The sequence below is a fragment of the Camellia sinensis genome, chromosome 6 (assembly GCF_055761805.1).
Source record: "Camellia sinensis isolate YWXY chromosome 6, ASM5576180v1, whole genome shotgun sequence".
NCBI classification, from domain to species: Eukaryota; Viridiplantae; Streptophyta; class Magnoliopsida; order Ericales; family Theaceae; genus Camellia; species Camellia sinensis.
In genome coordinates, this window is record NC_138966.1 from 26,958,563 (window position 1) to 26,981,524 (window position 22,962).

Here is a 22,962-nt window from a genome sequence, read left to right on the forward strand (position 1 = left end):
AATTTTGTTGACAATATTTACCTAGCAAAACTCTCGAGAGCAGTAAGTTAGGTGAGGACAGAATCCGCCATGCTTGTTTTGCTAGTAAGGCTTGATTGAAGCAGGTAAGGTCCCTAAAGCCTAGCCCACCCCAACCTTTGGGAAGACATAGAGCTGTCCATTTTTTCCATGCTAACCCTGAACCCTTGGATGAAGCCCAAAGAAATTGACGAATTAGAGCTGTAATTTTATGTTGAAAGTTGTCAGGCATACGAAAAACAAACAGGAGATTCACTGGGATGGATTGCAGAACATGTTTCACTAAAATTCCCCGGCCAGCGAAGTTCAAAAAATCACATTTCCATCCTTGTAGTTTTGATTGGATTCTGCTCAAAATAGAATTAAAAATCTCAGATTTTGAATGCCCCGAGAACCCCAAATAAGCGCCCAAATAGATCCCAGGTTTAGAAACCACCTTAACACCAAATAAAGAGACAAGCCAATCCCCGGCGGAGTGTGAAAAGTTTGGGCTAAGAAAAAATTCCGATTTATGGAAATTTATGCGAAGCCCTGAATAAGAGTAGAAGGCATTTATGAGAGCCATATATATATATATATATATATATATATATATATCTAGATTTTCTGTGTAAATGCTCTTATTTGTACTTAATAGACTGAAGTAGTCTTGGATGAATTGTAAATTTTAAGCTTCTTAATCTTGATTTCCAAGCCTATTTTTGTGTTTTAGTAATTTTTATACTCAACCCTATTGTTTATGCTGTTCAAAAAAAAATCTTAGCTGTTTATGATTGACTGAATTTAACTACAACACTAAGAGAAGTTATTTTGGAAATTTTTTAACTACAAATCACACATCGATATAAATAAACATATGTGAACACAAACACCTGTAAATTGCAAATGGTTCTTCTCAGCTATGATAGTAAATGAACCGAGTCAAGCACAATGGTAAATTTTTCAAGCTTCAACTTAACGTAATAAATTTGTCACATTCACATAAAACCCAAGTGAAGCTCAGATAGTACATGTAGTAACTTGTACCTGGTTCCAGCTTTAAAATACTCGGAAATCCATCAAAAAGTCCACTTGGGAGAAGTAATTACCCAACATTTCAGTTTTCCGCTTGCTTGTTCACCTTCTTCATCTGCTTGGCTTTTATGAAAGAAAAATAAAAGGAAAAACAAAAAGTGACAAGAGAGCTCAATAATCCCCAAATGTCTCAAACATGACTATAACATCACAATAACATACACTGGGATCTTATTATCCAAGTTTCCCACCAAGCAGCGTACAGTGTGAAGAGAAATACAACATTTTCTTCTCTGCTCACCCTGGAAGGTGGTGAATAATACAACTATTAACCAAATAAAATTGAAAACCCAGATCTAAACTATCGGCTCTAAAAAAGAAACAAGGTAAAAATAAAAATAAAAATAAAAATAAAGGAACATTTTGTTAAAAAAACCAATTCAACACTTGAAAACATATTGTTAAAACTACAATCACCCAAGCAATCAGGAAACTAGCGGCCATAACCAGACGAGGGCGGTGGCGGCTTACTCCTTGCTCCCCTATTTAATGCTGAAAATTGGTTGCCTGATTGTTGCGGACGGCCATAACCTCTCCCAACACTCTGGTCTACCTGAGGAGCCCAGCTACCACTCGAATGATGATAGCCTGCAGCTCCATAAGATTGGTAGCTCCCATAGGTATTGCTGTATCCTCCACTCTGTTGATGAAAATGGGCACCTGCTGGGATTGGAGTTTGAACTACGTGATGAGGATACTGATGCATGTTTCCACCATTTTGTTGGAATCCCGGACGGTAGTATCCCTGTGTGGGGTGGTGTTCTCTATGTTGGGCAGTAGATCGGTTGTTCCTTTCATGCTGAGGATAGGACCTATTACTGTAGGAATCCCTTTCATACTGATGATGGGGCCTACTGTAGGGATCATGTGTGGCTGATGGAATGGGTTGACCATAACTACGATCATAGTGATTTCGTACTGCAGCGATATTTGATGCCTGGTGGTGGTGACCCTGGGAAGTTTCCGCAGGATAGCCTGTCCTAGATGGATCCATCCTATTGCGCTCCTGATCATGGAATCTATTGTTTTGGTAAGAGGAATAAGGTTGGCCATATGCAGCAACGTAGGGGGGTGGGCCGTGCATCTGATCGCTGTAACCATTCGGATTTGCCCTCAACTGTAAGCTATTAGCTACAAGTCGATGTGCAGCATCACCTAGCTGCCGGCCAGAAATGCTTCCAGGGGGATCTTGCCTGAAAGGAGAGAAGCCCAAAACAACAATACTTTTAGAATATTAAGACAACAGTGTCAAGTATCCATCAAGAGTAGGAATCAAACAACTAAAAATTGGCACTTGAATGAAAAGACAATTTAGTATACCTTCGATTTTCCCATGGCTTCCTTCCGTTATCCTCGTGCCACAAAGCGGGCTCAGGTTTTAGATCCCCTATCTCAACGGACTGAAAGAAGACAATTAAAAAAAAATAAGTGAGTTATTTATACAGCTTTAGGTAATGCCATAAAGGTAACAATGTCCAGAGCTAGCCGTGCCACATGCCCATTCCAATAGAGAACAAATAATAGCTTCCAAACAAATAATATAGAATACAAATATTAACCTAGATTTGATAACCTCAAATCATAACCCATGCACGGCTCACAGTGTGGAACATTTCAGTGCCTATATGACAGCTTTACACCACAGTTGCTTCTAATGTACATTAGAAATGTAGAAACTAAGCAACCAAAACGCCCATGAACATCATTGGTTAATAGAGTTGCACATGCAAAAGCAGCGTAGCTAACAGGTTTCAATGGTTTCCATATTGCAGTTGCTAATTTCAGCTTATTTAGAAAAAAAACACTGGCTGTTCAAATCTATGTATTTAAAATTTACGGAATTAAGCAAAACAAGACATAAATTACATTTAAAAAACACTGGCTGTTCAAGTTTCCTAACATTGGAAGAGAGGGGTGGCCATTCCTTCATTATTGTGTTGCGTGAAACGGAACAGAAATGAATTTCGAACAACGCCTAATTAGGTGTTATTTCAAATCTCCATATTTTGGTCATCAAACCCATGGGGTGATTTGACTGGATTTGAAATTCATATGCGCTGTGTGGTCATCCAAATGGGGCACAACAATTTCAAGCTTAGAATTCAAATCCACTTGATTTGAAATCCTTAAATCCAAAAGGAGCCTAAGTGACAGTAGAAGTAGTAGAAATAAATGAGTGAATATTGAAAATCAAAAGCTAAAGAACAGTGAATATTTGTGTTACCTAGGTTCGATTATTTATAAGGATTGTGAGGTCGAAGATGATATGACTCACAGAATCAGGTAAGTTGACTCAAGTGGAGGAATGCATCTGACATATTAAGTGATCGACAAAGACCAACAAAACTGAACGGAAATTTATAGAATAGCTATAAGGCCAGCGATGCTTTTACTAGACAAACTATTGGGCAACTAAAAAATAATACGTTCATAAAATAAGTATAGCTAAAATGAGAATGCTTAGATGATGAATGTGGCAAGAGTCGGACAGATATTGAAGTGGCAGGAGTGGCACCAACTGAAGATATATTAATAGAAAATAAGCTAAAATGGTTTGGTCATGTACAACGAAAAAAGAGTGATATGATCATGATAAATGAAAATGTTAGGAGCACAAGAAGCCTTGACATTGGATGTTGTAATAAATGTTTAAAAAAAATACAAATTTATTTAATTTAACTGAGAATATAGCCCTTGACAAAACAAAATGACAAAAAATGATTCACTTACACAATGCTTAGTTTGGTTTGGTTTACAAAACCAACCAAGACAATATATTTGGTTTATTTTGAAAGTATATCTCCAATAAGTTAATTCTAAGCTTGTTTACAAGAACCCAAATCACATTGGCTCCTATAAGATTTTAGAGAAGAATAAACATGTCACTGAGCATGAATAGCAAAGGAAACAAACAAATCAACAAAACATAAAATAAGGGTATAAATAAAAGTTTATTTACATGAACAAAACTCCTATGCCATATTAAGTCTATTTGAATATTATGTCCACAATGCAAGACTTAGGGTTGTGGATCCTAACCTATGTATTACTATATGACACAAAGGTACAAAAAGGGGTCCACGTGTCGTCAATTTGTCAAGCCACCCTCTAAATCCTTGAAACTTTTGTCCATGACCATTGAAAAGAAATGTATATAATGTGATAACAAATAAAGTGGTAGCCCCACAAGTCAGCATTTTTCTGACCCTTCAAACAAACTCCACGAATGAATTTGAGAACCTTGTACCAGTAATTTTGAAAGAAAAAAAAAAGGTGAAGTTTGAGATCCGTTCCCCCCTACCTTCTTCTATTCCTCCTATTTTTCCACCATCCAACAAAAAGAACTTCAAAGAATATAGCTTGGATAAAATTTTCCACGAATGGATTTATAAGAACTTTATGAATGATTTTGAAGAAGAAAAAACCTGAATTTTGGCCTAAACCTCCAGGATTCTAGCGGCACAACTATTCTAATACGATGAATCTCATACCTTTACCTCAACACTCCAAATGGAAACACTTCAATACCAATTCTTTCGACTACTTGAAATGAAATCCAAATCCCTTTATTTCAAATCCATCAACACACAACACCATAATGGAAGCACTTCCAATCCAATTCTTTTGACTACTAAAAGGATGAAATGAAATCCAAATCCCTTTACCCACAGGGAATTAAAACCATTCAATATAAGATGACCAAATGTGTTGAGAAGAGATCCGAAAGTAATAAAAAAAACTTGGGTGGAGAACGATTAAAAAAATTGATCAGAAAGTGGAAAGACATCAACTTCTTCAGGTTCTTCCTTGCTTCTTTTCTCTTCTTCGCTGGGTTCTCTTCTTTTCATCCTTTCTTCTTCTCTTCTTCTTTGATGGGTCCTCTTTTTTTCTCTTTCCCTGTGTTCACTTCTTAGTTGTTTTGAACTTTATGTGAATGATCATAAAATTTGAGGTTTTTGTTAGATGTGAATGTGATACTTCCAATTTTTTGTTAGATATTATATTTCTAGTTTTTGAAAGATTGAATGTTATGTTTAAAGATTATTTGAAATGGTGAAACTTGCTTTATGATTTTTGGAATTCTATATATATTTGTTTATGCTGAAAACTTTGCCTATTTTAAAATTTTGCTTATCTACTACGACTTGAGCCTCACCTGCGCCTCGCCGCTTAGGCTATATGAGACCTTATAGCCTTGGAGTGCCTAGAGCTGTTTAAAACTCCTCGTAGAATATCCTTTATTATTTGTAATTATCTTTTTTATATCCATTACCTTGCTTGACCATGAAATAAGTAGACACGCAAAAGGGTTTATCACAAAAGCAAAGATGCACATCTATACAAGTAGATGCCATATATATTGAAGTAGAATGCAAAAATAAAAATAATAAATAAACTGCTAACACTAGGAATGTTAATGACAAGCAGAGAAACATGACAGATAAAACCTTCTTCGGGAATATAACCCCAGCTGGTGGTCGAGTGATATGTTTGTGAGCATCTGGAAGTCTGTATATAGCGCATCTGGATGGTGAAGGCGGAAAAAGTAAACACAACAGCATAAGATAAATAGTTAATTCAATTAATGCAATAGAAAATTATATTGATTGCAAGTAAGCTTACATGACTTGATTGTCCATAATATCTTCCATTCCAGAAACCGGTGACCGGAAAATTGGGGGGCAAGGATCTCCAGCACAAAGGGATATATAACCATTCATCCCACCACTGCATGTAGCCCTAAATAAAATCAGAAAATAGTTCAAACAGATTTTAAATCTATTTTTAGCATGGAAAAGGTTAAACACAAGAAGATTCAGGTGGCTAGCAAACAGGATATAAGTCTATAAAGGCCACGATTTAGCAGTAATGTTATTGGATGAGGAACCAATCTCCATTATTACTTGAACATAATGTTAGACCATAACCTATTAGCTGGGTTTGTTGGTTTCTCTAACCCATCAAACAGGTCAGGGTTGGATGCGGAGGAATGCGATGGAAGCAGTAAACTAATACGAATCTTTATTAAAAAAATGTGCAATCCTGACCATTCTGGAAACCACCCTAAACTGAATACATGGAATTATTAAGAAAATTATAGCACAAATAAAAACCTAACCCAACAACAAACAATTTATTGCACAAGGAAAGCAGTGCTCGTTGTGCAGACACACGAGACAGGCCACATCAGCACTCATCATTATCAAGTGTCATTCGTGATACATGGACCAATCACATGTCTCTATATACTTCCCTTCTACATTGAGTCATGGTTGAAGCTAATGTACACATTTTTAAGTCTCAAGCCTAGGTGACTAGGGAAATTCTATGAGGCATCTCCCAGTCTGCTAGCGTAAACAAGCTTGAAACACCCATCAGCTCAGCCAAGGGAATCTCTCAAACACAGTCACCTCCACTTACGATGATACACCTGGTAGTGGCTCAGTTGAGTAATTCACAACTAAGTAACCTACTCCTCAATGCTATCTCTGGTAATGGCTCGTGACAAGGTATGAGTGACCACAAGGCTCTCACACTAGAGCAACACAAGGCTCTCACTTACTCCAGGTCCATCATTAGCAACAGCCGCCACCTTCAGGATTATCAAGCTAGAAAGACCACCGATCGTCATCATCATCATAACAAGTGACCAGGAGAGATGTTCCCCTTCTATACACAAAATGTCTCCATCTTCAAGAAGAATTAACTCTCCCTATTTGGAAGCCCTAGTCCTCCATATCCATGCCTCTCTCCATCTCTCTCCCCTGCTCTAAGACCACAACTGCTCACACCTAGCCTTCTCTAGTGATTGTGATCCAGAGTTAGCTCAGAGACCGCTATACTTCCAAGAGAGCTCCACAGCCAGCCTACTCACTTCCAACCTCTCACAGGAGAAAGCATCCGAAGCTTATTACAAAAGTGTGAACTTCAAAATTTAAATATTACATACTTCAGAATTTTGGGACATTGGGAATAACTATTGAATTATCAGAGTACACTCAATAAATTCAAGTCCAGCTTTGTTTGATGATAAATTTTAAAGACTAGGGAATAGTTTGAGAACTTATGCATACCAGGAAAGAAAATCTTGTTAACATTAGAAACTGGTCGGCACCCTTAAACGACAGACCAACCTTATATCAAAAGTAATTTACGACACGAAATGAGCACACCACAAACCTGGCCCTTGGATCAAGTTGTTCCTTGATTCCAGCCCGCTCTTTATCTGTCAACTGTTTACAACGATCGTCAAAAGAAAATATGTATGGAGACAGGGGGTGAGATAGTGCCACAAAAAGCATGTCAGACATAACACTATTTCTTCGCACTTCTTCCTCCTGCAGAGAACATGGTACTTAAATAAGCAAAACCATCTTGGAGAAAGAACCCAGTAGCTAAGTACATCTCAAAAGCTAACTTCATTGTACCATACCACCAACGTATGTTCAATTTTTTCGACCTCTGCAAGAAGGCGGGCTTCATCAATGAAAGGCAATTTGGCAATACCCTTCAAAATAATAAACAGGCAAGGAAAATGTTAAAAGATACCACAATTCAGAAAGTAATTCCCCACAGGTCACATTGTTCATAAGACAACCAAAATGCCATATGAATAACCTGTACCTGCCAAGCATACCGCTTGCCATTCATGTCCACTTCGAAATCTGATAAACATGATAAAAGTAATAGAAAGTTATATATAATGTTTCAACTCAATGACAAATAATATGCTCCATCTGGCAAGAATTATATTGTACCAGACGGATAAAAATCAATGAGAGGTGAGTTTGGATCGGTCATCAATTTCCTATAATGCTCAGGAAGTGCATGAGAACTGCAAGTAAGCCGGTTAGAACCCCACAAAAGAAAGAAAGAAAGAAAAAAAAAATAAAATCGACAGAAGAAAAGGTGGCCAGTGGAACCTTGCAGCTGGAAAGACCCCCAACAGCTGATTGAACGGCTTGAACGGAGAACCTAGTTCAAAGCTTATATTCAACTGGTCCAGATCCTTGATATCAGAAGCAAATGGTGCATAATGATAAGGATAAAACCTGCATGTGTGTGTTTGTGTGTGTGTGAGAGAGAGAGAGAGAGGTACAACCACATCCTAGAGTTAAAATTAGTTAATATAAAGTAAATGTGTTATTAAAAGATATACGGTCATTCAAAGAAGAAAAAATAAGAAAAAGATAAAGACACTTTACAGGGACTATAAGAAAAATGGAAGGGGAAGGGGAAGGGGAAGGGGAAGAAGAAAACATCCAACAATGTCATATAAAATGATTGATATTTGCTAGAAACTTCAAGAAAGTGGCTACCCATTCCACCACAGGAAAACTTTTAAAAATGGCCCATACTCCTCCGCACACATACATAATAAGTGCACTAGTATGCAAGGTAAGACATGTTATTTACATGCAAAGTTCATTTTAAATTAACAATTGAGAGCCATGTGCAATAATTTGAGCTCAGTGCATGACACACATTCTCAATTAGATGTGTCTACACATAACACATCCTTTAAACAAGTGCCACCATACATGCCTTAATTAGAAATGTTTAATATAACTTATGAATATATATATTATATAGATGTACTACATGGACAAGGCTAAATATACTAGTATTCTCGTCATGAATCCACAGGGATAGACAGATACACTGATAGATATAAACACCCACAGAGAAATGCATTCAAGAATATGAATATTGCCCAAAGTAAAGAAGAAAAAATTACCACTGCCAGGAACAAACTCCTTCATAGTAATAGTGCATAACCCAACACAGGCCTTCTGTGTACTTCAAAACCTATGCGGGTAGAAATTTAAGCTTTTATTAGCCCACTATTACTTCAAATGTAACTTTGGCATGCTTCAAATATAAGATTTAGAAAACAAGCTGCACAATCATACAAAAGAAAATCTGCATCACAAATCAAAATCCCTCGTACAGATGATATCACTAGCCTCTGCCACTGTCAAAGTCGAGTTTTGTGGGGGAAGATGACTATATTTACTAGGGGAGAACATGCTTATATTGGTGGATATCCATACATGATACAATTTCCATGCTCAAAAATTAGTTCATGTATGAAATATTATTCATGATTCAGCTAATTCCAGCAATTGGAGAGATCCCTTCAGTTGAAAGAAATGAACCATGAAGGGAACTAGACAAATGTTCCCTTCTCAAGGGGCATGAATATTTAATAAAGAAACCATGCTACTCTCCAAAATTTAATTCCCAAAATTCATGAATCGAAGATCATAATTCATATTTCTCTGGTTGTTATATGCAATTACATCCTAACACATCAAACAGACCTTAGGAAACAACTCCTCTGAGCAGCATCACCTACAAATAAGTTGTCTTTGGCCAGAAGTATTGTTCAGCTAGGCATAAATAGATAAAAATGCTAATATCTTTTGCCATTGGAAAATACAGGCAGGACTTATCTGCAATTAGTGTTAGAGACTTCAACAAATAGATCTAGAATACAGATAAGGTAGCAATCACATCAACAAGGAAGACAATTGCTCAGACATCAGAATGTGGAGGCATCAATGGTGATGGCAATGAAGTGGAAGTAAAGAAGGCTGTGGAAGTGACAGTGGCACCCGAAAAGTGGTGATAGCAATTCAGGTATATACGCACTTGAGTTAGGTATGAGATCTTCAAATTTCACTCAACTAGGATAGACGATAGAATGAGATCTGCAATTCATTGTCTCGTATCTAGAAGCAATCCTCCTTAACAGAGTTACAGAATAAAAATTAGACAACTCATTCTCCAAGAATGCGCCATACTGCACTTCCTAACTTATTTTAACTTGCAAAAAATGCAATATTGACCATAATCCATTAGGCAGAGCTCAAGACAGTCAAGGTGTGTCATAACAAAATTGACCACATATCCTAAGGCGTAACAAAATTGACCACATATCCAAAGGTAGTAAACTGTAAGGTGACCACCAAAAGAAGCCTCTAGTCAACCACCTTAGCTACCATATATGCAGCCCAGATACTTTTGAAAGGGAACTGTATCCATATCGTACTCGTATCATATACCAATAATCCTCAGACTCGTGAATGCTTTCCTCTCCTCTTTTGTGTGCGCCTCCTTGTATTGGTTTTGTTAAGTTAATATATTTGTGCACTTCTTTTGTCAAGTTAATATATTTGTGCACTTATCTAATCCATTCTAGATGTATCGGATACTTGAAAATAATTTTCTTTAATTTTGAGAAGTATCGAATACTTTTTGGATACTCTAGGACACATATTTGAACTATTATGAAATTGAGATTGTAATAGTTTTTTCATAATAATCGTTAAGATAAATACAAGATCAATTTTTCAATACTTTGCTTACTTTGAAGAGAAGAAAAAAATCGTGAGATTGAAGTAGTAACCCTACTCAGAATTTATCAAATTGACATATCCTTAATGACACGTAATGTATCCTTAATGTGTCATAGACGTGTCCCAATCCATATTAATACTTTATAGAAAACAATGATTAATAAGAAAAGAGAATCAAATTAAAATCAGATTTCAATAATTAAACAAGTAAACTTTGCATACAGTACTTTTGCCTATAATGCTTTTAAGTGAGAAAGGGAAAAATGAAAGGGCAATATGACCAAATTAAACTTGAAATTGAAATGAAATCTTTATAAGAACCCCGAAAAATAGTACATTGATCACTGGATCTTAAACTAATACCTAATTCCTACCAAATGCTTCCGCACTTATGTATCATCAATAAAAATAATTTTACCTTTTTTTTACGAACTTATCCTAGTCGTACATGTGTCCTATTTTTTTAGGTTTTGTAGTATCAACGTATTTGTGCTTCATAGGCTACCATTAATTTCTAGCATGTGGTAAAGTGTAACAAGTAACACTTTCCTTAGCGTGGCTGAAGTGATCAAAAAACTGTTTTTATTAAAACTATGGACATTACTTCAAGCTGCTATGCACACAATCTACCAATGAAGCTCCCAAAAGACCAGCTCAGCTTTAAAAGTTAATGTTTCTTTTTCCAAAAAAAAAAAAAATGATCAACTTAAATTTGACCAACAAGTAATAAAAACTTAAATTTGAGTAAGGATGTAAATTCTGAGTTGCTGCATTAGAAATTCAGTTGTCACAAATTCATTCAAGCAATCCAAATCAAAAAGAAGATATCAGCTGACCAATGATAATACAATTCCCTAATATTTTGCGAACAGAGTTCAAAAATATTGAACATAATGACAATTTTTTAGGGATCAACGGCTATGTATTAAATCCATCCATAAGGTATTAAATTCATTAAACAATGAACATCACTGGCAGTTAAGTTCAAATAACTTACAACATCTTTCCGAATCATTTCAACTTCCTCTGGAGTTTTTGCAGAAAACTTTTCTTCATAATATCTCTCTTTCCAACCTGGTTCTCCCAATTTGACCTAATAACAGAAAACCAGGATAACAAATACCTGAGATGAATCATAAGCAGCAGAAAAAAAAAACAAAAACTAGACTTCATTTAGTGTTAGAAACTATGTTACCAAATAATAATAATACCCTAGCGAATTACGTATTGGTACCAACGCTCCGAAACATGGTACATTTCCGTTTCAAAACAGTAAATCTAGTGATCCAAAGCGATACCAAAAGTTTTTTCTAATATATTTCCTTAAATGTTTTCTTAGGAGGAAAAAAAATCAAATATACTGAACTAAAATCTAAGATGAGTTAAGTTTTGACAAGATAAAATATAAAAAATGGGTCATAATTCTCATAGCAATATTTTGCTACATGAAAAAAAAATAAAAATAAAAAAAAAAAAAGAAAAACAAGCACACACTACATTTTATTGGATGGCTAATAGTTAAGAATAAATTACTCTAGAAGTACACCTTAAATTCTTAAGTGTAATATATACAAATATATCCATATCGTACCATATTTTAGAGCATGTGGCGTACCACGTTCCCGTTCCAAGTACCAGAACAATCCACGTTCCAAGTAACATAGGTTAGAAATTCTATAACTTACAAAATCAAAAGTTTTTTAATGATTCAAAGAGTTATTAATGAAATGGCAAAGCTGATTTATTTATCTTTTGTCATAACACAGTGCTTGCAATTAATGACAACAGTGTTATATACACACATCTGCAATTGGAGTATCAGCTTAAACAGGTTTCAATCCATATCTCCATGAATTTTGCAGTCTTATCTATTGATCTGAATCACATATAAAGTTTAAAAGAACAGGTTAGACTGACCTTTGATTTTAATATTCATTCATTCAGACATAATTTGCCACAGGTTTCCAATACTAAACAAATCTCTAATGTAAGAACAGCATACCAATGGTGAACCCCACAGCAAACACATGTGAAAACCAAGTATAAAGAACCAATCAAAATGCATCTCAGAGTTCAAACCTTGTCTTGCTCAGGGTTTTCAGAGTTGAAAACATCAGACTTTTCACGAAGTAATTCCTTCAGCTTTATCTTCAATTCTTCTTTGTTTTCATGTACCTGATAACCAATAGAGAGAAAACATAACCCATTAAGCAGCAATTTAACTTGAAATTCAGTAACTGATATGATGAACTGACAATGATTGATGATGATGACAGAAGTGACAAAATTCTGTTATTTTTTCACAAGTAAACAATGAAAGATTATATGACAAATACACCCTTCAATCCCAGATAGCACAATTTATATCCAGTCAAAAGTTAGCCAATAGAAAATTAATCCTAAAGAATGGCAATATAAGAGTTACATTGAGATGCATCTCCTAAAGCAGGAAAACATACATCCGTCTCAAGACTATTCTCTGCTTCAACAATAGCAGCACCAACAGTGGCCCCAGAAGTCGTACGTGCAGCTTTTTGAGCCCTGACATGAGTTTGTTTATTGTCATATGATCCAAACTGCTTTTGACATCCATTTCTAACAGACATTGAGTTCGGTGAACTGTAATTGGAACCAGTCTGCTGATATGGTGAGGGGGAAGGACCCGAAGCAAGACGAGAACCACGGAAATGAGCAACAGGTACAAGAGACTCAGGTTTAACTTGAGGCTCCACATCATCTCCTCTTTTTGCTTGCGCCTTTCCACGCTTGATTCTTTCAGCTTGCCTCTGAACAATAAAAGCAACATATAAAGACTATGTTGATAGCAAGAGGAGGACGGGGGAAAACAATATAGGCTCCATGTGATTAACAAGAAAAGAAAGTGAAAACCATTTTCCTTTATAATGCATGCATTTTGGTTGTCACGAGAAAGTGAGAATCCTACCATGACCAGTTTCTTGAAGAAAATACTTCCTCTCAAATCTTGTCCTGTATTTTATGAAGGATTGTGCATCATCGGGAAGTAGAAATTTATCTTTCTATTAACATTTTGTAAACCAAACATGTGGGAAAACCAAACGTTTGTATTTCCTTTTTCATTTATCTTTCCAAGACCCACTTTCCTATATCATGTTCCTGATTACAAGGAACCCAGTCTCAGTATCTGGGGATTTACACGATTTCCCTAGCATCACCGTGTAGTTGTATGCATTCAACGATAGAAATATTTCACATAGCATTCACACAAAATTTGTCAGAAAATGGGAATCTTGAGTCATAATACTTGAATGAGAGTTTAATGAGTGAAGCATAAACATATTATACCCATTGAAAAATATTTTAAGTGAAGATGTGCTCCCTTCCGTATATTCTGGTACCGTACATCCAATGTCCAAGGAAATGGAAGATAGTGTTTGTCTGATTCTATTAGCAGAAATGCCGCTAGAAAGAGACGGGCACAAGCATAGCAATAAGAATATACCAGCATGGTAATTTTGAACATGATCAATAAAAGAACTATGGCCATTGCCACAGCTGTTTGATGCTTCCACATACATTAGCAGTAGTTTCTTAGGCACAGTCGGGTAAAAAAATACAGAAGTAAGCAGTAAAACTCTGATATCACCCTCCCAGTAGAAAAATGAATCCATGAATTAATAGTTAATGCTATGGTTGCTACATACTTCTGAAGCATGCATTAAGTAAACATCAATATATATATATATATATTTATGTATTAACTGATTATGGCTTTATAGGGGCACAAGAAATACAATGAGAATCTACTAGAGGAAGATAATCACGTCAATGGAAAGACAACACAAACCTGATGCAACCGAGCTCTTTTCTGGAATATTTTATCCTCATACAATCCCACAGCCTGAATGAAGTGCTCCACCCTGCTCAGATTTGGCTGAGAAATAATGACAAGGATTAACAACAATCCTTCAAATGCATCCAAAGCAAAACCAAGCATGAATTAGGTAACTTGCCCTCATATGGCCACATAAATACCTTGCTACCATCAGTCAAATACCCGCCCATTGCCCTCAATTCCTTCTTATATACAGCAAGCAGCAAATTAATTGCACCCTGAAAACAACCCAGAATGAAGTTTCGGGAGAACAAAAACATAAAATTATTATTATTATTATTATTATTATTATTATTATTATTATTTTAAAAGTGTGTCTCAGAAAGTACAAGAAAAAATATTGCGCTATTCAAACTTGGCAGACAATAAAAAGGATCACAAATAGGTGTTTAAAATGCCTATAGGCTTGCTGACATATCGCTCTACATATGCAATGTCATATGGGCCTAATGAAACCTGACTTCAAGTAATTTTTAGACTGCTAAAGTGTCCATCACCATAGAGACTTATAATCAAGGTATCATAGATATCCTCCACAAAATTAAGCCCTTTCTAAATAATAATGGCATATCATCAGCTATTGATCAATTCCATGTTTAAGAGAAACAATAATTGATTTTATCAATGCAAGATGCTGAGTGCAGATTGTTACCAAACCTACATTGATTCCTTGCATAAAGAATACACATATATATTGATTTCATTCACAATTTTTTTCTTCTATGGTTTGGCATGTTCATTATCTTCCATATGGATGTTTTCCCCAAACCAATGTCTGATTGTTGTCTTCTTTAATTTTTGCAAATAACCATCCACACTTTATCTTTGATATTGTTTTCAGGCTAAACAATGAATATAGGCATCAATAGCCATTTCCCTAAGTTTTTAAGCCTTATGGATTAGTATAGAAGTCCACATTTTCATATCTTAAAAAAATTAAAATAAAATAAAAAGTATCCAAATATTAATGTACCCTTGAACTTCTAGGTGGAGACTTCTTATATTGAATGTCTATAGCAAATTCTTTCTTGGCTTTATAAACCACAGCAAGCATCAACTTGCTCAATATTCACATTAATTTTCATGTCAATCATAAGGATATTTATGGTGTTAACCAGGATGTAGTAAACTAAGCTACATAGAGTTTGCTGCATTTCATTAATAAACATGCACATAGTGCATGGCTCTATGGTTAAATTTCACGGCAAATCCAATATATCTCATACAATAAGTAAGTGAAGAGAGGAAAATTGCCACACACACCTCGCGAATCTCCAGTGTGGGCATGTGGGGTAAAAAATCATTGCCCACAAAGAAACACATGAAGATGAAGTCATCAACAATGCACTCAAAATCAAACTCGAAAGGCAGATTAGGAATCCTCATTTCATATTCCAAATACTCTCTAAGAGTCCAAATGTTGAGAAACTGCAAAATGAAAACAACTTAAGGAAACAATAACCAAAACAGCCCAACGAAAAGAAATACGTACCCTACCTATCACATTTCAATGGGAATTAAAACAGACCTGATAAGGCTTTTTGGGCACGACATCAGCATCGCCTTTCTCATCAAAATCCCCAGCCTTTCTCTTTGCCTTACCTACACAGTCTGCTGCTAAATGACCCGCTTGACCACATAGGAAACATTTATCTTGTTGTCCAGGGGTAAATACAACCTGACAAGTAAATTTGGGGTACATAAATGTCGCTCATTGAAATTGAAAAGCACAGTAACATATTGCAGCCTACAGCACCTTTCATTTTTTGTTAACACGGGTACCCTTTCATTGTGGTTTGATTTTCTGAAACTATTTTCTGAAATTTTTTTGAAAAAAATAGAAACTAGTTTGAAAAAAATAAACATTAAAAATTATTTCTGCCCTTCAAAAAGATAAAATTATATAAAAATGATAAATGCTTTTGATATTTTCAGTTTTTTTTTAAATTCTGAAAACAGACTCCGAAAATCAAACCAAACATGGCATTTATTTCTCATTTTCCTACCTATAAACTTTAAATACAAAATTATAACCATTTTCCCAACTTAAACAATCATGCAAATTTGAACCAAAAATGTTAGTCAAGAGTCTTCAGAAAAAATGAATTATTAAATCGTAATACACTAACCTCCCTGAGTATTGAAAAATGGACTTCATGGGTAGCCAAAGCCAACATGATTAAATCAGCATCCTGTTATGTGGCAACATGTTAAAATTCCAATAAGAACATTGCAATAACACTAACGAACAGCAAAACAGAAAGAAATTTATAATAGATTCACAGATAGGATGGAGAAGACGTACCAAACCATACAAGCAATGGCGTGTGTTGGGATCATAACCAGGAAGGTTTCTTTGAAGACGAATATAAGACATAATTTTATGTTCCCCTTCACCAGGAACATTGGCATCAGAAAGAATAACCTTCAAAAGAATAGAATGATGAGCAAAAAATAGAGCACTCGTCCTTCATGACACACTAAAGCGCAATGACATCAATTATTGGCAAGAGAAACCAAATATGATTAGTGAAAACTGTATGGAACCTTGACATGAACACTACCTTAACAGATTTCCATCCAGGGTCATTGTTAAGTCTTAGATGGATGTAGTACTGCAAAGCTATTGACAGAACAGCCATAAATTCAGTTCCCGGAGTGATAACATTAGAATCACAGGTTTGTGATTCCTGCTTCGGAGGGAGCTTTCTGCCTTCCCTCTCAAACTCCTCACGCAATCTTCCTTCTTCAGCTGCCTATGAAAGAACAGTTCACAGTTCAAATCATCACAAGTGAGGTTTCAGATAGTAGCATGAGATTTACATGCAAGAGAAACATACTGCATCTGCTGCATCTTTCGCTGCTCTAAACCGCCTAGACCGCTGCTGATTCATTTTTGCCCTTGGAGCAACACCATCTACCAGGAGTTTCCAAATAATCAGTATCATGCAATGGTGATTAAATTTTATCGACTTTCAATTTACAGTTAAAAAGATATTTCAACCTTATCACCCACCAATAGCCATGAATAGTAACTTCCGTGGTCGCACCATCACGAACAATCTATCTATATAGTCAAACATGCACTGGAACACCTCATCAAAAGTGGTAGGAGAAGGCTACATGGTACAAAGCAGACAATTAAAATATATGTGTATATATGCGTGTCATCAATCCTTAAAAGCATGGTCCACGTTAGGATGCAGCAATTTTTACTAGCTTGTAGCTTATTTTTGTCTTGTTTCAGCTTTTGTACTGGCCTTTTTATTTAGCTTTTAGCTATTTCACAAACTATTTAATTAGTTTTTTAAATGACTTTTAGTATTTGTTTTAATTAAAAAATAAAAATAAAAAAGTCCACAGTTTAACAGAAATAAAAAAATAAAATAAAAAAGGTACAAAAATTGAATGTAATTGAACTCATAACAAAACTATGAAAAAGACTTATCCAAACGAAACAAAAAAGAAGATACAACTTAAAGGCTAAAAGATACTAAAAAACCAATATCCAAATGAGATAATTAATGTGTAGCAGCCCCAATGACTACACAACATTATAAGTCCCATCCCATACAAAAAAGAAATTTGGTTCTGTTATCTTCTTCTTCCTTTTCTTTTTCTTTTTCTTCCCCCTTTACGGGGAGGATGGACATAGAAAATGAGATATCTCTGAAGCCTACTCGTACTTTACTTTTTCAAATCAACATGAGAAGTCAATATGAAAATGAAGAAAAAGAAAATGAAAACCTCTGAAGCCAGCAAACATACTACCTTATTGACTATCCATGATATGCAGGAAAATGATGTCAATTATGTTACCTCAATTAATCTACCAGAAAGTAATAATGGATCACCTTAGTTAATTTCATCTTAGGAAAGCCGAAAAAAGGGTCCGATATAAGATTTTTAAAATGAGCCACAACTGTTACCTAACACCATTAGGTAACAATTTTGTGGTTACTGCCACCCATTATAGATGATATAGTGGTGTGACTGAAATTCACAATAATAAAGGCCACCAATGTAAAGATTGTAACTGTCATTATAGCTCCATTATAGTACCACTACTGTGACTGTTACAACCATTATGCACCTGTTTTCAACAAATTTTGTATATAAGACCACTTTTTGTCATTTTTTTTCAAGCTGTTAAAATCACGGAAAATTCACATAGGGCTTACGTAAAAATCTTAGATCTACATGCTGTGAGTGCCCAATCTTAAAGTTCTAAGAGATCATTTGTTCGATGTTTACTGTAAAAAATTGATTCATTGATTATTAACTTATATCTACAGGGATTCAAGTTAAAATTGTTAAACAAAGTTTAAATATCATGTTATGTACTATTACATTAGTATACTATGTTATGTCGCCATTTTATATTATGAACTTATCTTCATGAGACTATCATTTCTAATATTAAACAACCTTCATGATTTTTTTTCATAACAAGAGAAAGTAATACATAAGCACAATTAATAAGGTAAAGAAAATTAAATACACCTAAAAAAGAAAATCTCTCCATAGCAACTTACGACTACTATAAAATTAATACATATTTAGGGTCATGTTTAAAAACTAAACAAAACCTACCAAAAATCATTTTGAACCCCATAAATGTGATTCTAAAATATAAAAAAATGTGTATTGGTAAGCTTTCCCAAACTTGTGTGAAGAAGTAAAAAAAAAATTGTACGTCCTATTGCTGCCTCCATTACACTATGACCGCTACATCCCACAACCCCGTCAGTGTCACAATTACTACTACGGTCATCACCACTGTTACTTAAACCCTTGATCCACACCATTATCATATCAATACCTCAGGCATTCAATCTCAAGGAGAATCAAACATGCAAACTGAAAATCAGAAACGTTAGATTTCAAATCTTCAATCACATCTTCAAATTAGCAACAATATACCAATCCATTAAATGACAAACTTAGGGTTATCTCTGCAAATGCTGATTAAAAAAAAACGGTATCGACAAACAAAGATTACAAAATAACACCACCGTTCTAAATACTTGAAAATCTCTGTTGACGAACAATCCTAATGTGTTCATGCATGCACGCAATAATTTCTTCCTCCTTCGAAGAATGAAAATAAGAAGAGACCATGTTGACTCTTTTCTTTTCAAATTGAATTGAATGACCACAAAATTAACACCGCCAAATCCATTTAACAAACAAGAAGTAACTAAAATCAATCAGAAATGAAAGCAAATGAAGAACAGGGAGATTGAAATGGTTACCCGGTCCTCGGGATGAAAACAGGGGTGAATAATTCCATTCATGTCGAGATAAAGATTATCAAATTCGATGTTGTTAGGATTAGATTTACTTGTATCGACAGGAATCTTAACTCCTTCGATTTCAACAGGTTCTTCCTCAATAACATCCACAACCACCATCGGATACTTCTCCGCCAACCATCGGTAAAACGCTGGAACTCCCATTGCAGATCACCAAGGTCCTCTTCAATCAGATCTCTCACCAATCCAAACAAACAAACCCTAGAAGAGAGAGAGAGAGAGAGAGAGAGAGTCGGAAAGATATATAGAGTTGGAGAGCCCAACGGGAGGGGAATATGCGAATAAAGAGATATCGTGCTGCGGTTTTGTGTCTGAGTTCGGAAGTAGAAGTAATCTATCTCAAGACTGGGCAACGGCGAACTAGGGCATAAATTATGTAGTTGTGGGACAGAGATGCCCCTTTGCTATTTTGAGGGTGTGGATTGGAGCAACAAACACTCCTCTCTCCTATTAAAAATAAAAAATAAAAAATAAAAAAATTCTCCTCCCTCTAGTCCACGACTTGGGACCATGGCCATCACGCCTCCCACACTGCGTCATTTTGATGATCTGAATTGTTGTTTTATATTTTTTATCATACAAAAAATTAGGTCCTTTCTATAATTACAATATATTCTATGTATCATAATATTATAAAATAAATAAATTATTTATTTTTAAAAATATAATTATTGTTTATCTTTTGTAATAAATGTGATAAGTTAAAGCTTAATTTTTCTTGTAGATGAAATAAATAAAATGTGTGAGAAAATAAACCATTCGAATAATCAAAACAGAACTTATAATAAAGGTTGTTTTAGGAAATTGGTTAAAATTTGAATTCTATTTTTTTTTATTTTTTTTAAAATATATGTAAAAAAATAAAAAGACAATACCATCTAAAATATATTAAAAATAAAAAATAATTTTTTATTTTTGTTCCGAGAAAAGACCTAAGCCTTATGAACTCAAATAACACCCTCTAAAATGAAGGAATCCTCGTCCAAAGTAATTTATGGGATGTGATGGGGTGTTTATGTCTTTTGTTGAAAAAAATTATCCTCTAAATTAAAGGAATCCTCTTACAAAGTAATTTATGGGATGTGATGGAGTGTTGTCCGTTTGGGAAATGCTAATTTAGTTATTTTAACCACAAAAGATAAAATAAGTTATTTTAACCATAAAAAATAAAATATCACATTCAACTAGGAGTGTACACGGTCCGGATTGGTTCGGTTCTGAGAAAATCCAAGAACCGAACCGATCTGATCCTAACGGTTCTGTGATTTTGAGAACCAGACCAGACCGTTACACTTGTAAAACCGGACCAGAACCAAACCGAAAAAACGGTTCGGTTTCGGTTTGGTTTACGGTTCCAAAAATTTCTATTTACAAAAATAAATTATTAATATTAGCAAAATAATTACTCAAACTAATTACATTTAACTCATGATAAAAATTAATAATATTAAGGCATTACTTAATATTACATATCTATATCATCCTAATATCATTAAAATTATAAAAAACCAATTAATAAAAATAAAACTTGATATTATATATATATATATATATATGTTTTAAAATTCGGTTCGGTTCGGTTTGAACCGCGGTTTTTTCATAAAATCCATTAACCGAACCGTTTTTACGGTTCTCATATTTCTTAATCCGAAACCGAACCAATTCTTAATAGAACCGAACCAAACCGTATGATTCGGTCTGGTTCGGTCCGGATTACCGGATCGAGCGGATTTTTGAACAGCCCTACATTCAACACATAATCATTACACTCTTCTCTCACAAAAATAAATCAAAAAAGCCAAAAAAACTCTTCCCAAACCAGACCTAAAAGTCAAAAAAACTAAAAAATAACTCACTTCCCAAACCAACCCAGGTCTTTTTGCTGAAAAAAATTGTCCTCTAAATTGAAGGAATCCTCGTCCAAAGTAATTTATGGGATGTTATGGGGGTGTTTATGTCTTTCTGCTAAAAAAATTATCCTCTAAATTGAAGGAATCCTCCTCCAAAGTAATTAATGGGATGTTATGGGGGTGTTTATGTCTTTCTCTTGAAAAAAAATTTATAGTAGGTCCGTTTGGAGATTTTATTGTTTGTACCCTCTAAATGCAGAAGACAGTGTTACGATATTTTCCAGGTACAATACTATCAAAGTAATTTATGGGATGTTATGAGGGTGTTTATGTCTTTCTCTTGAAAAAAATTTTACAGTAGGTCCGTTTGGAGATTTTATTGCTTGTACCCTCTAAATGCAGACGACAGTGTTACGATATTTTCCAGGTACAATACTATAAAAATTTGGATAAATTATAAATATACTATTTAAGATTTGCTTAAATTATAGATTGATTTTTTGTGATTTAAAAAATTATAAATATTTTTTTATTAAAATTTTTTATTTACAGACTTAATTAAAAAAATAAAATTCATAATTGATTTTTTATACAATAATAAAATTACTTAAATTATTAATTGAAATATATTTCTAACATCATTAAAAACTGTTAATTGACTTGTTGATTTATTAATAAAAGATGCGATTTGTTATGAAATTAGAAATCTCAGGGGTGAAATGTAATTTTTTAAAACCACAAAGAGTGATTCGTATTTTAATTAAACCTTAGAATGTATATTTGTAATTTATCCTATAAATTTAGATTTATAAATCAAAATTTATTCAAAAAAAATAATCAATGGTTCAAATTCAATTAACTCATAAATTTTAAATTTCATCAATTTAATTTTTATCATACAAACACATTAAATTGTAGATGGATAACAGTGAACTGATAGTATTTTGCAGATAAAATGGTCATATGTTGGGGTGATGGGTACCTGTTTTTATTATTATTATTATTTTAAATATGAATTGCATCTTATACTTTAAAAAATTATAAGTACACACTTATTATAATTTTTTATTCAACTAAATTAACTAAAATAATAAAATTTCTAACGTTTTTCTATATAATGATAAAATTATCTTATTTATTAATTGAAATAAATTTTTGACATTATTAAAATTTTAATTGACTCACTAATTTATTAACAAAATGGGTCATTTATTATGAAATTAAAAATTTCAAAGAGTAGGATATAAATTTTAAAACGACAAATCGTATTTTAAGCAAACTTTATGGGATGTATTTGTAATTTACCCTTAATTTTATTGTCTCATTGTAGCAATTCTAATTTTTCGTAGGTCATTATTTATTTATTATTATTTTATTTTATGTTTGGCTTTCTTAATTGTGTGGATCTATGAGAATTTAATGTGGTATTTAATTAATTTAATGTGATAGTCAATTATATATAAGTAATT

The 22,962-nt window shown here is 34.2% G+C and overlaps 1 protein-coding gene across 6 annotated transcripts; it reads right to left on the reverse strand.

Moving 5' to 3' along the window:
* Positions 1-1,207: 1,207 nt before the first annotated feature.
* XRN3 (5'-3' exoribonuclease 3) lies at positions 1,208-20,127 on the reverse strand. Of its 6 annotated transcripts, none has more exons than XM_028248929.2 (23): positions 19,584-20,127; positions 17,345-17,447; positions 17,169-17,245; positions 16,893-17,084; positions 16,634-16,753; positions 16,458-16,520; positions 15,857-16,006; positions 15,592-15,756; positions 14,469-14,546; positions 14,281-14,367; positions 12,914-13,240; positions 12,534-12,629; positions 11,452-11,547; positions 8,831-8,901; positions 8,016-8,144; positions 7,851-7,927; positions 7,717-7,757; positions 7,526-7,600; positions 7,273-7,430; positions 5,716-5,820; positions 5,541-5,616; positions 2,413-2,492; positions 1,208-2,285 (listed from the first exon to the last, which is right to left on the reverse strand). In XM_028248929.2, exons 1-23 carry the CDS (start codon positions 19,785-19,787, stop codon positions 1,526-1,528), a joined length of 3,330 nt encoding a protein of 1,109 aa, XP_028104730.2. In that variant the 5' UTR covers positions 19,788-20,127; the 3' UTR covers positions 1,208-1,525. The 6 variants fall into 6 exon arrangements, with proteins under 6 accessions (XP_028104730.2, XP_028104729.2, XP_082729613.1 ...); XM_028248928.2 differs by having other exon boundaries at positions 5,716-5,832; XM_082873487.1 differs by having other exon boundaries at positions 17,333-17,447; positions 19,584-20,075.
* Between the last annotated feature and the right edge of the window lie 2,835 nt (positions 20,128-22,962).